The 14,259-nt window shown below is 34.7% G+C and overlaps 1 protein-coding gene across 1 annotated transcript; it reads right to left on the bottom strand.

Moving 5' to 3' along the window:
* Positions 1-607: 607 nt before the first annotated feature.
* On the bottom strand, positions 608-14,038 carry LOC119827159 (sulfotransferase 1E1-like). The gene is made up of 8 exons (XM_038348588.1): positions 13,956-14,038; positions 11,118-11,279; positions 9,735-9,860; positions 8,927-9,024; positions 5,447-5,573; positions 3,348-3,442; positions 2,081-2,261; positions 608-720 (listed from the first exon to the last, which is right to left on the bottom strand). The coding sequence occupies exons 2-8, from the start codon at positions 11,263-11,265 to the stop codon at positions 608-610; spliced, it is 888 nt and encodes a 295-aa protein (XP_038204516.1). The 5' UTR covers positions 11,266-11,279; positions 13,956-14,038.
* Between the last annotated feature and the right edge of the window lie 221 nt (positions 14,039-14,259).

Below are 14,259 nucleotides of genomic sequence, written 5' to 3'. Positions count from 1 at the left end.
AATACTCAATTAGCATTGGCTTAAGGCTCAAAACATAAGAAAATGCTTTTATTCAATTTAACTAACTTTCTATTATTTATGCATCTTTAGATGTTACCTTTAATTAACCTTATAATTCATGGAATTGTTTTAATATCTTCATGTAATTTTGTATATATTTGACTTCCAAACACAATCACAAAGTTACCTACTTGCCAACTTCAAATCACTTTCATATTTTTGATCTGCGTGTCACCGAGAAAATACTTGTATTGTAATATGAATGTTTAAATATAGAGACATCAAATTATCTCTGTTAAAAATCTTTAACACTGTAAGAGGAGATTCTTTATCTTTTTATTGATTTTTATTGAGCTTTACATTTTTCTCTGCTTCCCTCCCTGCCTCCCCCTCACCTGAATCCTTATCTTATATATAGAAAAAAATGTGCTTTTGCTGTCAAACTATGATATGAATTTAAACTGATATGAAAATTTAAAACAGAGAGAGAAAGAAATTAAATCATCAGCTTTCAAAAAATTTCTGCTTCTATGGAAAGGCAAACCAGCAGAAACTGGAGGATAAATTGAAGAATGTTCCAGTTTCAGATACAAGACTAGGAAACGACTCAGAGCACCTCTCTAAACTTCAGGGTGCATTCCTTCATCTGTTGCTCATAGTGCTCATCAAACCTCTCCTTCAGTGCTACTGTGAAGTGGTTCTTCCAGTCTCCTACAATTCCTGTAAGAAAACAGATGGAAATCGGGAGTGTCAACTCTTTGAGCTAGAATCATGAGATTTGCTTATTTTGTATATTTTTGATAAATAATGTGAAATTTTCTCCTAATGTTCAGTTTTCTCAATAATATTATTATCACATTTTATTTTCAATGAGAAATTTGTCTTTATTGTTTTGAAACATTTTCTTTGAAATTCCTATTGACTCTTTTTTTCTTAATTGAACTACTTCAAATGAACTGTCTTCTTTGATGTTTTCTTTTGTATCAAGCCTTCTATGATGTGATGTGGGATTCCCCTCTGTATTCTGTGAATATCATTGGTTAATAAAGAAACTGTCTTGGGCCTTCACAGGGAATAGAGGTTGGCAGGGAAAATTAAACTGAATGCTGGGAGAAAAAAAGGGCAGAGTGGAGAGAAGCCATGTAGCCCCACCAGAGATGGACACTGGAATTTTACCCTGTAAGCCACAGCCATGTGGTGATACACAGATTAATAGAAATAGGTTAAATTAATATATAAGAGTTAGTCAATAGAAAGCTAGAGCTAATGGGCCAAGTGGTGATTTAATTAATACAGTTTCTGTGGGATTATTTTTGTTCTAGGCAGCCGGGACAAACAAGTAGCCTCCTCCCAACAATGAGAGACCAATAGTGTAATAATTCACATTATTGAATATTATCTTTGTGCTGATAAATCTCTCAAATCCAAACTTATACCTTTATGTCCAATTATTTACATGACATTGCTACATACATACTATATAAAAATCCCTAATTTCAGGCATACAAATTGACTATATTTCATCAGGTAATGATCCTATGTAAATAAAATTTCCTTTCATTGTGTTTTGATATTATTAGTAAATAGAATCATGTTTGAATTTACCTTAGTCATTTAGTTTTCAAAACTTTCTGTCATTTGTACAAGAAAAATATGACTGACTTTCCTGAACTTGTTTTTATCTCAAAATAATAGTAAATTCTAGTTAGAAATCATAAACTATATAGATAATATGTATGAGGCATATGATATATACTTAAGACACAAAGACTTAGTTAATGGCACTGGTACACTACATGATATCTTTGCTGATGCTGAGACTAAGGTGTGGGACATTATGTTCAATATAATATACTTCTGAAAGGGAATAAGCAAGTACCAAAAATTCATTATAAATATGGCTATATATATAATAATAGTGTTTATCACTCTGAACAATCTGTAATTGAATAAGAATTTTCAAGATAAAAGAGTTTAAAGAAAATACATGTTGATTATGTGGGGTGAATAATCTTGACTAGATTTTTGCCTAAGTAATGCAATTTAGACCTTTTAATAGAAAGCCACATGACTTTCTCACCCTTTCTCATGAAAGGCGATACTTTGGTATTCATCAAATCCTCTGGCATTGTTGTATAATTGGTGGATGGATTGTTCTTCATCTCCTGGAATGAAGTGTGTTGAATGATTTTGTCCACGAGCTCCTCTGAAGGTTTTTTCCCCAGGAATTTTATCAATTTTATCACTTCTCTTCTGATATCCTATGAGAAACAAAGTGATTTGAAAAATCATATTGACAAAATTGGTGAATAGATTTTAAACTAAAAATGAAAGAGAATATTGTTTTGTATCTGGTCACTTTGGAATTAGATTAATAATGAGGAAAAAAAACTATTCTAAACAATTCTTCCACATCTACAAATAGATGCAAGAGACATTTCAAAAATTGTTAGGCCTAAATGAAATGACTTGTAAATGTTATGTAGTTCATTCTAGTATTTTCATTTTTATTTATTCTTTCAGCGATAGTGCAGGCTTGTGTGCTTTGTGTATCTAGTTTACATGTGTATTAGCATACATGCACTTGCATTTGAGTGTGTGAAAGCCATAATGTGGGATCATATAGCTTCATCTATCACTCTTCACTTTATTTTACTGACAGGGTGTGCCACACAACCCAGAGATCACTGATTAGTTCACCCTGCAAGTGTGACTCTAGAATCCTCTTTTTCCCTAGGATTAGAATCAGGCTTCCATGCTGACCTGATTTTATGTAAGTACCAAGGATCTGAACTCTAGTCCTCAAACTTGTAGAGCAATGACTTTATCCACTGACATACATCTCTGGCCATTTTTTTTTATTTAATTATTTTTATTCTTCTTGAGGCAAATCTTGATATTCTGCTCAAAAATGGGCTGGACTCATGGCTACCTGTCTCAGTTCTATAATTGCTGAAATCACAGTTGTAAGCAAATAAGCCTAGTTATTATAATCTCATACATGGTATACGCACAATGAATTTCAATATAAAGGTAAGTCCTCAGACTACAGTGTCCTGTAAAAGATCTACTTTGTTGATTATACAATCACGCATGCTGTTATTTTGTTTTAATTTTATGAATTTAAGGTTCTGTTTGCAAATTTTATCGTTAGAAAACTTTGACACCTGGATTTAAAATGTATTTGTTCACTAAACTTAATTAAACTAAAGTATCATACTTTCCTTTTATACTTCTGCAAGTGGGTGCTATTACATTTCCAATGGTAATATTGCATCTACAGGATTGTCAGATGTTAAGAGCATCTTAAAAACTACTAGAATGTTCATTTGCCTTTTATTTCTTACCTCTATCATGTCTTCATAGAACATGAATAATATAGATGGATTCTTACTCTTTTCCCACCAAGATTTCACATGATCATACCAGGAGCCATACAAAACTGAAATTAGAAGAAACAAATGCAGATACTACACTGTCATTTTGCAGCTTGATAGACAAATTTGATATTCAAATTGTTAATAAGAAATAAAAAGCTCATGAAATGAAAGCTAATAGTTAAGTTAAACATTAAGAAAAGTTCTGTGGTATAGGGGGTCCTTCTGTATTTGTATTGCTTTCATTGGTTAATCAATAAAGAAACTGCTTGGCCTGGTAGGGCAGAACTTAGATAGGCAGAGAAGACAGAACTGTATTCTGGGAAGAAGAAGGCAGACAAAAGAGCCGCCATGATGTCGCCAGGTCAGAGACGCTGAATACTTCCCGGTAAACCACAGATTAATAGAAATGGGTTAGATAAGGATGTGAGAGTTGGCCAAGAAGAAGCTAGATATAATGGGCCAGGTAGTAATTTAATTAATACAATTTCTGTGTGGTTATTTTGGGTGTAAGCTAGTGGGGCGGCCGGGACGAACAAAGGGTCCTGCTCCATACAGCAGATTGGCGCCAAACATGGTTGACTAACTCCTTGTCTCAAAGTAGATTGGTGCTGCCAGGAGCATTAAACTTATTAAGAAAAGTTCTGCTCAGTAATGATACAAAAATGTTGATAATTTCATGTAGAGAAACATGTTTTCAATTTTAGCATCATGATATGTATCATGATGCTGAGAAAAAATAAGAAACCAACTTAATTTAGAGCAATTAGAATATGTGTTAACTGTTAAACTGGTGTGTGTATGTGTGTGTCTGTATGCTTGTGTATGTGGGTCTATGTGTCTGTGTGTATTCATCTCTCTTTCCGTAAGACACACACTTGCAAAGAGAGGGGGAGACAGGACCAGAGAGAGAGAGAGAGAATAGTAATTATTATAGGAGTGGTAATTTCGATTGTGAAAGTGTGAGTCACCAATAGACTTGGCATCAACCCATTGACCCATTCTTTCTGCTTTGCTGCCAAACATCAAAGTTTCTTATGAGAAGGTTCGTAATGATGTTAATAATAATCTAATTTACCCCCTTTATAAGGTGTATCAATTATTTTTTCTGTTTTTCATATTGAGGCACATATTTTATTGACAGTGTTTTAGAGTACATTTTTTCTGCAAACCATATGTTCCAATGAGCAGTATTATCTCATATGATTATAAACATTTTTCAGTTATTCCTATGGCTTATTTAATGAAGTGTAAGCCCTTCTTTGCCCCTTCATCTTCATATATAAATACTCAGCTGTTTTAGTCAGAACTTTAATGGAATAATAAAGTTCCCATAATATCTACTCAAATAACTCTTCAGGGTTCAGGGAAATCAACTGAAAATGTTTTGGCTACATGCCTGTTGGAATAATCAAGAGTTTTACAGGTATTTAGGATATTGGTAAATACCAACATCAGTCCTTATTTAATGCCTTGGCATTTTACTTGGAAAGGAATGAGCAGGATTTTTTACCCTAGACCCTTTTGTTCAACAATATTACAAGTGTTAAAACATTTGAAAAAATAAAAATTTTGTTAGAGACAGAACATGATAACTGTCAGAATTATAGAGAGGAAACTATCGCCCCAACCCTCAAATTGGGTCACTGCATTTACTTCTTGGCATTATAATGAAATTCCTAGAGTCTCTGATTTTCCTTCCTCCTCCCAGAGAGAGAAACCTCCTACCACTCTAAGCATCAGTTCCTTTAGAATCTGTGTAATATTATATCCCTTAGAAACCTTATATTCTACCTTTGTTTACATATATCTGTATATTGTATTTAAATTTATATTATATTCATCTATATATTTATATCATCTTATATTTATATTCTGTTTTATTTATATTATGTTGTATTTCTATACTATATTACATTCTATCTCTGTTTATATATAACATTATAGTTTTTTATATACTTATATTACCTCTGTTTATATTAACTCAGTTAGTTTTCCTTCACATAGAACAGCATTTGTTTTGTCCTACTTTTCCAGAAAGTAATCCAAAGAAGGCGAGTTGCTCTTACCTTGTCCTTGCATAAATTTCTCCACAAATTCCGAAACGGATTCAGGATTTGGATAATCCGTTATCATTAGGAAGAAGTAATAATAAGAAACCGCCACATCCTTGGCATTCCGGCAAATGTAGATCATCTTGGGGGATGAAATAAAGTGTGAAATCACTGCCTTGATTATCGAACGAGTTGTCCTCAAGTTTTAGAGATTCATGAATGCAACAACTAACATAATATAAATTATTTGTTGAAAAAAAACACTCTGGCGGTGGAGTTCCATCTGGATGGAACCTTCACCTGGCAATGGATGGAGATAGAGACAGAGCCACACATTGGTGCACCGGACTGAACTCCCAAGGTCCAAATGAGGAGCAGAATGAGGGAAAACATGAGCAAGGAAGTCTGGACTGCAAGGGGTGCTCCCATCCACTGAGATGGTGGGGCTGATCTATTCGGAGCTTACCAAGCCCAGCTGGACTGGGAATGAAAAAGCATGGGATAAAACCGGACTCCCTGAACATGACAGACAATGAGGGCGGCTGAGAAGCCAAGGACAATGACACTGGGTTTTGATCCTACTACACATACTGGCTTGGGGAGGGGGGGCGGCCTGTTTGGATGCTCACCTTCCTGGACCTGGATGGAGGGGGGAGGAACTTGGACTTCCCACAGGGCAGGGAACCCTTACTGCTCTCTGGACAGGAGAGGGAGGGGAAGGGGGAGGGGGGTAAATGGGAGTCGGGGAGGAGGCAGAAATTTTTAATAAAAGAAAAAACACTCTATAGGAAAAAACATCCCATAGTATCTTAAGTTAAGGCAGTGTTTTCTGTGTCCTGGCTAGCCTTTAGTCCTATTCTGCTAAGAAATGTGTTCAATAGCCTGAGGTCACAGCACCATTTCTGACATTCTTCAAGGTCTCCTCTTGCTCTTTATTTGCATGACAGCTTCAGTCAAAAAATTGAGTCAACTAGATTGTTCTCCTAATTTTATGGATAAAATAATGAAACTTAAATTGATTCAAGTATATAGTAGTATTGAAAGTAAATCAATGCAAATGAACAAGTTGACAGATCTCTCAATCGAAAGTAGTTTTCTGCTCTGTAAACTGTATTACAGTTTGGATGCTAAGACAAAAAAAAAAGAGAATATGCCCTGTAGCTTCATTATTTGTGATTAAAAAAGTAATCATGTTTACATATTTGTATTTTAATTTGTATCTCAATGTTCTGTATTTTCTTCATCTGAGCCCTCCTCAAGATCCTCCCCTCCACTCTTTGGTAATAAGAGTGACCACTGCTGCTCCTGAGGAATGGGATGAGAGGAGAATGCACTCTCTGCCTTCACTCCCTGGCTCTTCATTCTTGTTATACACAGTATATCAACATCAGGGCATTAGCAAATCAGGAATTGTGGTGTTATGGGCTGTTTCTAGCAGTAACACTATAAAAGTTCATCCTGCAAAGGCCTTATCATTGTCCTCAGATACTTTGGCCACTATAAAAAATGGGACAAAGCATGCAGTCTCCTCCAGGTCTACAATCTCTACACCTCCCTCCAAAGCACACCACAACTTCAAATTCATTATCCTTAGACACTTCTCTCAGCCACCATCCTGGTCTTTTAAGAATCACTTCCTTTACTCCATCACTTAATTTTCTTATCCACCGCTCCAAACACCCTTTCCCAAAACATTCTCCACGACTTCTCCTCTGATGGATCAACAAATGAACTTGAAAATAATTAAAAGGCAAATTCATTCAATTATCTCTATTTCTTTGATGACCTTATATAAGAAAAGGCTATAAGAAAGTATGTAATAAAACCTGACTGTAAATTCAACAGAGCAGTAAAATCTTACCACTCTTCTCACAAGGAGAAAAGTGGCTTGATCAATACTCTTCCAGAAAATGGTGATGAGACATCTCAGGAGACTGTGCAACTGTGAAAGAGTTTTTCTGCAGGAACTCACACAGGAAGATGTGCTGATAGTGTTATTTCAGGTGAAATTAACACAGCATTGGAATCTTTGAAGTTTGTAGCCTAAGATCTTTGCAGTGTCAAATATATCAAGAAACGCCAGTAAGCAGGATGCATGAAATTTACTCCATAGCCAATTTCTCTCTAAAATGCTCTAGTACTATGATAATGGAAGGAAAATCCATGTTTCTTAACTTGGCAATCAACTTTCCTATGATAAGTCCTAGGTAATTTTCTTTCATTGTTTTATCCAGCATGAACATTTAACTTTCCAGACAAGCTGAACTGGTTACAGGCAGCTCCTGAAATTGTCTGTTTGAATAAACTAGTTCATCTTCAGTCCTTCTTGTTTGTTTGTTTGATATTTTGTTTTTTCAAGACAGGATTTATCCATGTAGTCCTGGCTGTCCTGGAACTCACTCAGTTGACCATGCTGGTCTCAAAGTCACACAGATCCAACTGCCTCTGTCTCCTGAGAACTGGGATTGAAGGCATGCACCAGAACTGCCCAGTCCTCTTCAGCCTTTTAAACTCTGCATCTTAATTAGAAATCTTCTCTTATGTGATCTAAGTACTACCTGTAGAGTCTGTTTGCTTATTTCTTTACTCAAGTGACTATTTCTATGGAATCCATGATTACCCATGTCATATGACCCTACATGTTACAGGAACTGGTAGGTTTGAATATGGTTCTTACCCTCCAAAATCCATATTCAAATTCAATGATCACAATGAAGTCTGTATACCTATACAATGAATATAATCTGACTTTTGTATTTAGAGGTGACCATTTGGGAGGTGTCAAAGGTTAGAAAAGGTCACCATAGTAGCTAACTTTTGAGGGTTAGTGGCTTTAAAGAAAAGAGTTAGTGACTAGAGACATAAATGTATGTGCATCCCCTGACTCGTATGTCACCTTGAAACTTTGTCAACAAAAAGATCATCACCAAGTTCAGCCTCTTGACCCTGGATCAGAACCGCCAACCAAATAAATCTCTTTCCTTTATAGTTTAGCCAGTGTGTAGCGTATTATTAGGAAGTGAGATGAAGATAAGATTCCCTTTCATTCACTGGGTAAATGATTATTGCAGGACACTTGTCTGGATATCCTATTCTGACTCATTTGAATGTCTCACAATGTCACACACTGTTTTGTGAAGAGGAGGTATTCAGTACACAAGGATATAAAAGTAGCTATCTGACATTCATCCAGGGCTTACAGTGGGTTAGGCACTAGGCTTGCGGTTTCAAGGATAATTGCATTTATCTCTGTTAGGAAGATGACACCATGACCCTTCTTCTACACAGGAACAAACCGAGGTTTAAAATCTAACTACTTTACAGAATCATCTTAAGCAAACAAAAGTAGTGTAATTGGACTTGGGTTATGCTAAAAATAATTCATATGTGTTGAAAGATCTGTACGTGAAATGAAAAGTGTAACACAATATGTTTAAGATGCCTCTCAGGTGATATCCAAGCAAATGAAGTCTAAGAACATCTAATTCTGGTTACCTTGCAATTCTTCTCCCAAAATGATACTGGAAGAAGCTGGGGTGGCAGGTGGGTTTTTATTATTCTAGGAGATTTCTTCTCATTTAATTGTTTTACTCCTGAGATGAGAAAACAGGCAATTTGAAAAAATTTTTATGTAAATTTAAACAGTGTTTTTAAAGGAGGTTACTTAAGGTTCTAGATAATACAATTTCACTGTGAAGAAAATTATTAACTAAATAAATTGCAGAGAAAGATTAAATAGTTTCATCAATTGAAGTAAATAATTGTTCACTAATTGGTCAATGGTGGCACACGCCTTTAATCCCAGCACTTGAGGGGCAGAGGTAAGTAGATCTCTGTGAGTTTGAGGTCAGTCTGAGGTCAGTCTGGTCTACAAAAGCTAGTTCCAAGACAGGATCCAAAGCTACAAAAAAAAAACTGTCTCAAAAAACTTCCTCTCCCCCACCCAAAATAATAATATTTTTTCACATATTGGTAAGCAAACTTCATGAATAGAGTTTTGACTCTCCTTGAAATTTGTTGAATAGTTTCTTAGTATTTAAAATATTTTCCAAGTCAGGGAACTAAGGAATAAATGCTGGCATATTATAAGACTCTTCTGAACACATGTAATAGTGAGAATTATTCACTATTCCAGGCATAGGGCATTCTATAAGATTACTACCTATAGTAGTGACAGAATATTAATTGTCCATGATGCTAAAAGTTCTCTTGTTTTTATTGCAATATTATTAAATCTATGTCATATATCTATCACATATCTTAAAATTTAGGCATACATTTCAAAAATTAATTTTAAAATTACCATTTATTAACTCTTCATTTCTGCATTCCAGGTAAGGTACTCTATTAAAAATCGCATCTTCCTTGCATTTTTCTACATCACCTTCTTTATAGATCATGTATACAATTTCACTAACCCACGTGGTACCTGTAAAAATTAAACACACTTGAATCTCCAATGACCCTGTAAGGCTGAAAACAGTATTATTTTAATAAAGTTTGATATCATCCAAATTCAAACAATACATTCTTTTTTAAAAGATTTATTTATTATGCAGACAGTATTCTGCCTGCAAATATTCCTGTATGACAGAAGAGGGCACCAGATCTCATTACAGATGGTTGTGAGCCACCATGTAGGTACTGGGAATTGAACTCAGGAACTCTGGGAGAGCACAGGCAGCCTGTGCTCTTAACTTCTGAGCCATCTCTCCAGCCCTCAGTTTGCAATACTTTAAATAATTTATTTAACTTTAGTTTGTGTGCATTGGTGTGAAGGTATCAGATTCCCTGGAACTGGAGTTATAGACAGTTGTGAGCTGCCATGTGGGTGCTGGGATTTGAACCTGGGTCTTCTGGAAGAACAGTCAGTGCGCTTAACTGCTGAGCTTTCTCTCCATCCCCCAAACAATATATACTTGAATATTTAAATTTACACTACCCAAAATAACTTCAACTAATAGGGATCTATACTGTCATGAATAGTAACTGGTCAGTGTGTACTGGTCTTCTCAAACTCATGACTCTCATTTCTCTTAACAATTGGAATTATAAAATCATATGGTCATAAGTAGATAAGTGATTCATTTTTAAGCATCAAATGTTAATACAAAGACAGAGAACATATGATTGGGCTTCTTTGAATTTTAAAGTTTATAATTTTAAGACTCTAGAAAATGTATAGTAGTAGAGTTGATCTCAGAAAAAAGAATTGTAATTTGTGAATATATATAGTGAAATTAAAATTTGTGAGTATATGCAATGAAAATCAGTGGTTGCCTGAAAGAGAGTTTTTGTTCACATTTGAAAGGATTTGTAGTCTAAATACATAGCAATAATAAAAACTCAGTAGTTTTAAATATTCATTATGCAACATATATCTCAAATTGATATATGATATATGATATATACTCAATATGTATTGAATAAGATAATTACATGATCAACAAGTTCCATATCAGTGACCTAATGAAATTACTGGTTTTGTTTTTGGAGCTTGAGATTGTGAAATAAAAGTTGATAATGTGAAATTTATTAATATTTTGACACCAAAATTACTACAACTGTCCTTAATATGAAATGATTTTGAGTCAGGTAAACACTTTAATACTGATAATTTAATAATGATGTAGCTTTATAATTTCTATGTGTCAAAGCAACATTCTGTCATATCAAGGACACTTACCAGATTTAGGATAAGTAGCAATGACGAGATCATCTGGTCTTGCCAGGAATGTTTCAACATCATCCCAATATTTGGTGAAACGTTTATCCATTAGAATTCCACGAAACTCAGCAAGGAATTCACAATCCTCAGGTTTAAAAGTCCCCATCTCAAAGTGGTGTTCTTGAGGAAAAACAGATTCTTAAGTTTTTAAATGCTTTCACATTTTAAATTACTATATATATAAAAGCCAGTTAAATGCCTTCACCTTACCTGTTACCTGGGTAAAAACATGCTTAATATTAGTGCAGGGAGGGGGAAATTATAATCAGGACATATTGTATGATAAAAGAATCTATCTTGAATAAAAATGCAAAAATTATATGTATGCATTTATATATATTCAGTGTTCAAGGACTTTCTACACCTAATAAAAGCATAAATCATTTAACTTTATAATAAACAGGCAAAACTATGCAAGGTAGTGGAGAGTATAATTTAAACACTATGCCAGTGTATAGAATACATCTATAGTTAAATAAACATATAATATATATAAGATTCTATAATGAATGGAAAATAATCTTCAATTTTGTCAACATTGACTAAGCAAATGAAAAGTCTAAGAAGTATTAAAATGTAACCATATTTTAGTAGAGAGTTCAATTTTGTCTATATTAAATAATAAAGATAGACTGCCACTTTATAATGGTACTATCTGGTATCTAACACAAATCTGTCTTTGTTCCTGAATATATGTCATTGGACGAAAGCATTTCAAATGTTTGATAAACATATTTAAAGGGAAGTAAAATTAAGATATTATAAAACTTATGTCTGAAAAAGGGAATGCTGAGACTATAGCAAAGCCCTTCGGAGTCATGGATCTTGAATTTACTTCTCTCACTTACTCTCAAAAATAATGGACCTCAGCTGAATTGCCCTAATTCACCCCGGGATCAAGTTTTAAACTATGGGCTGGAAGGTACCTCAGTGGGTCAAGGTAAATGGCATGGTAACACAACTGTTCAATCAGGAAAGGCATGTGCCATTAACAGTTTCTGAAGCATGATTGCAAAAACTCAGGGTTAAATTGGGTTTCCACCTGAAGATCTGAAAAGCAAAACAGCCAGCCACTGGCTCTTACCTCAACCTCAGTCTGAAATGGCGATCCTGCCTCCAGGAATCTCAGAATGAGACTGTGTGTCTGAGAGCTAAATCCCCCCTTTTTATATACCTCACTAGGGCTGGGATTAAAGGCAGCACTGCTGGGATTAAATGTGTGTGCCATTGTGGCTACTGGGATTAAAGGTGTGTGTTACCATAACCTGGTCTATAAGGCTAAGCAGTGGGATTTTTTTACTCTCAGATCTTCAGGCAGTTTTTATTTATTAAAATACAATTAAAATGCCACTATAAATTTTCAGGAATATACTTCAAAAATTCAATGATCCTAGAGAAATTTATAGTTAATACTTTGTCTCCTCACTTTAATAACCAATGGTATTCTTCCTGGCATTTATTCTCTGAATATCTCTAAGACAACCCACATAAGATAATAGTCATTTCAGTATAGCTCTAAATAGCACACTAGAAGAAAGACGTAAGTGACACCTTGCCATTTGTTTGTTGCTATTCAGATAATGGTTTATATGTGCTATCAACCCATAAAATACTATTAGTCATGGGAAAAAAAAAACTCAGTCCCTGCAATTTCAACTCTTTGAAAAATCAGAGGCATATAGACATAACAATTTGAAAATATCATTTCTATTACCAGAACAGAAATCAGCCATCAGCTTGTTCTCAGAATTGTCTCCAGGCTTACTGAAATTAAATATAAGAAATGTCCACTTCGAAAAAAAACTATAATAGTCAACACTTACCTTATTAATTTGTTTATTCGGATGAATTGTATTTTGTGGATTGAGCCACATTTCTAAGAATTGGTTTGCATTCAAACTGGAGGTAGTTAACCCACCAGTATGCAGTAGCCCGACCTGAAGCTGTCACCTCATAATTAACGTGGTCTCATAGTTAAAGTGCTGACATCAAAAGTCCTCTTTCCTACCCTCAGTTTCTCATAAATTGCCTTGAGCCATAACACATAGATTCACTCACTGACTGTGTTTTCCCCTAAAATGTGTATTTCAGTCAGAAACTGTCAACGCTGTTTCTTGAGGAGAAGAAGTACCAATTATGGAGAAACAGCAGCAGCAATTGTTTAAGGCAGCCATTTCCTCTTCTATCCCCTAACCTGAACTTTAGCCTACTGCCCTTCTCTGTTCTGTGATGAATGCTGAAGATTTTGTCAAGTTCTCTTTTAGTCTAGATATGAACAAAGTGGCTGAAAGTAGAACTGTCTTTTTATATATATTTCTGTCACAATATCATGAGCCAAAAGAGATTCTGAGAAAAATTGATTACTCTAATTATTAGACTGTATTTTTGATTGGCTAGTTTCCACTATCAAAAATGCTATCAAAGTTAACAGTGTCTTACAAATGAAATACACTTGAATGATTTGTCAAAAATATAGACTTTTCCTGTATTTTTTTTAAAGTTTTCCTAAGAAGATAGCAGTAGTAGCTTCAAGATCCTTTATAGCAATTGCATTCAGTACTTTCCAGGCATCCATAATACCAGAATTTTATTTTACAGATCTTTAAGCATCAAAGAATATCTAAAAAATATTTTTGTGACAAGCACTTTTAAAAGACTTTCAATGATTTACATTATCAATTAGGCATAGTATCAATATAGACTTAATATTCACTCGATTTTTAACAACTTAGTAAATACCACAAACTGTATTTTCTATATTTAAAATCTCTTAACGTCAACAATAAAAAGTACAACCTGTCCAGATGAGTCCGCGAAAGAATGAAATAATCTAGCTTAGTCTCTTCAAATGGCAGCACAAGTTTCAAGCTTTAAAAAAAAATGAGTACTGTGTGTGCACTTGGAACGTTTCTTGTCAGCTTTTATTCTGACAGTCAGGGAATAACTGGTGGGGCTGGACGATGATGCAATGGATTGAGAGGAATACCTGCAGTGTACTGAGTCATCTGATAAAGTTCATTCACTCAGATGGCCTCTCCTTCTGCTCCCCCCCCCCCCACGGGGCTCATATGCAAATCTTAAATTACCCATTCATTTTATC

This window comes from Arvicola amphibius, chromosome 1 (assembly GCF_903992535.2).
Source record: "Arvicola amphibius chromosome 1, mArvAmp1.2, whole genome shotgun sequence".
In the NCBI taxonomy this organism is placed as follows: Eukaryota; Metazoa; Chordata; class Mammalia; order Rodentia; family Cricetidae; genus Arvicola; species Arvicola amphibius.
The sequence above is the reverse complement of the archived record's forward strand: the minus strand, read 5'-3'. Positions and strand labels throughout refer to the sequence as shown.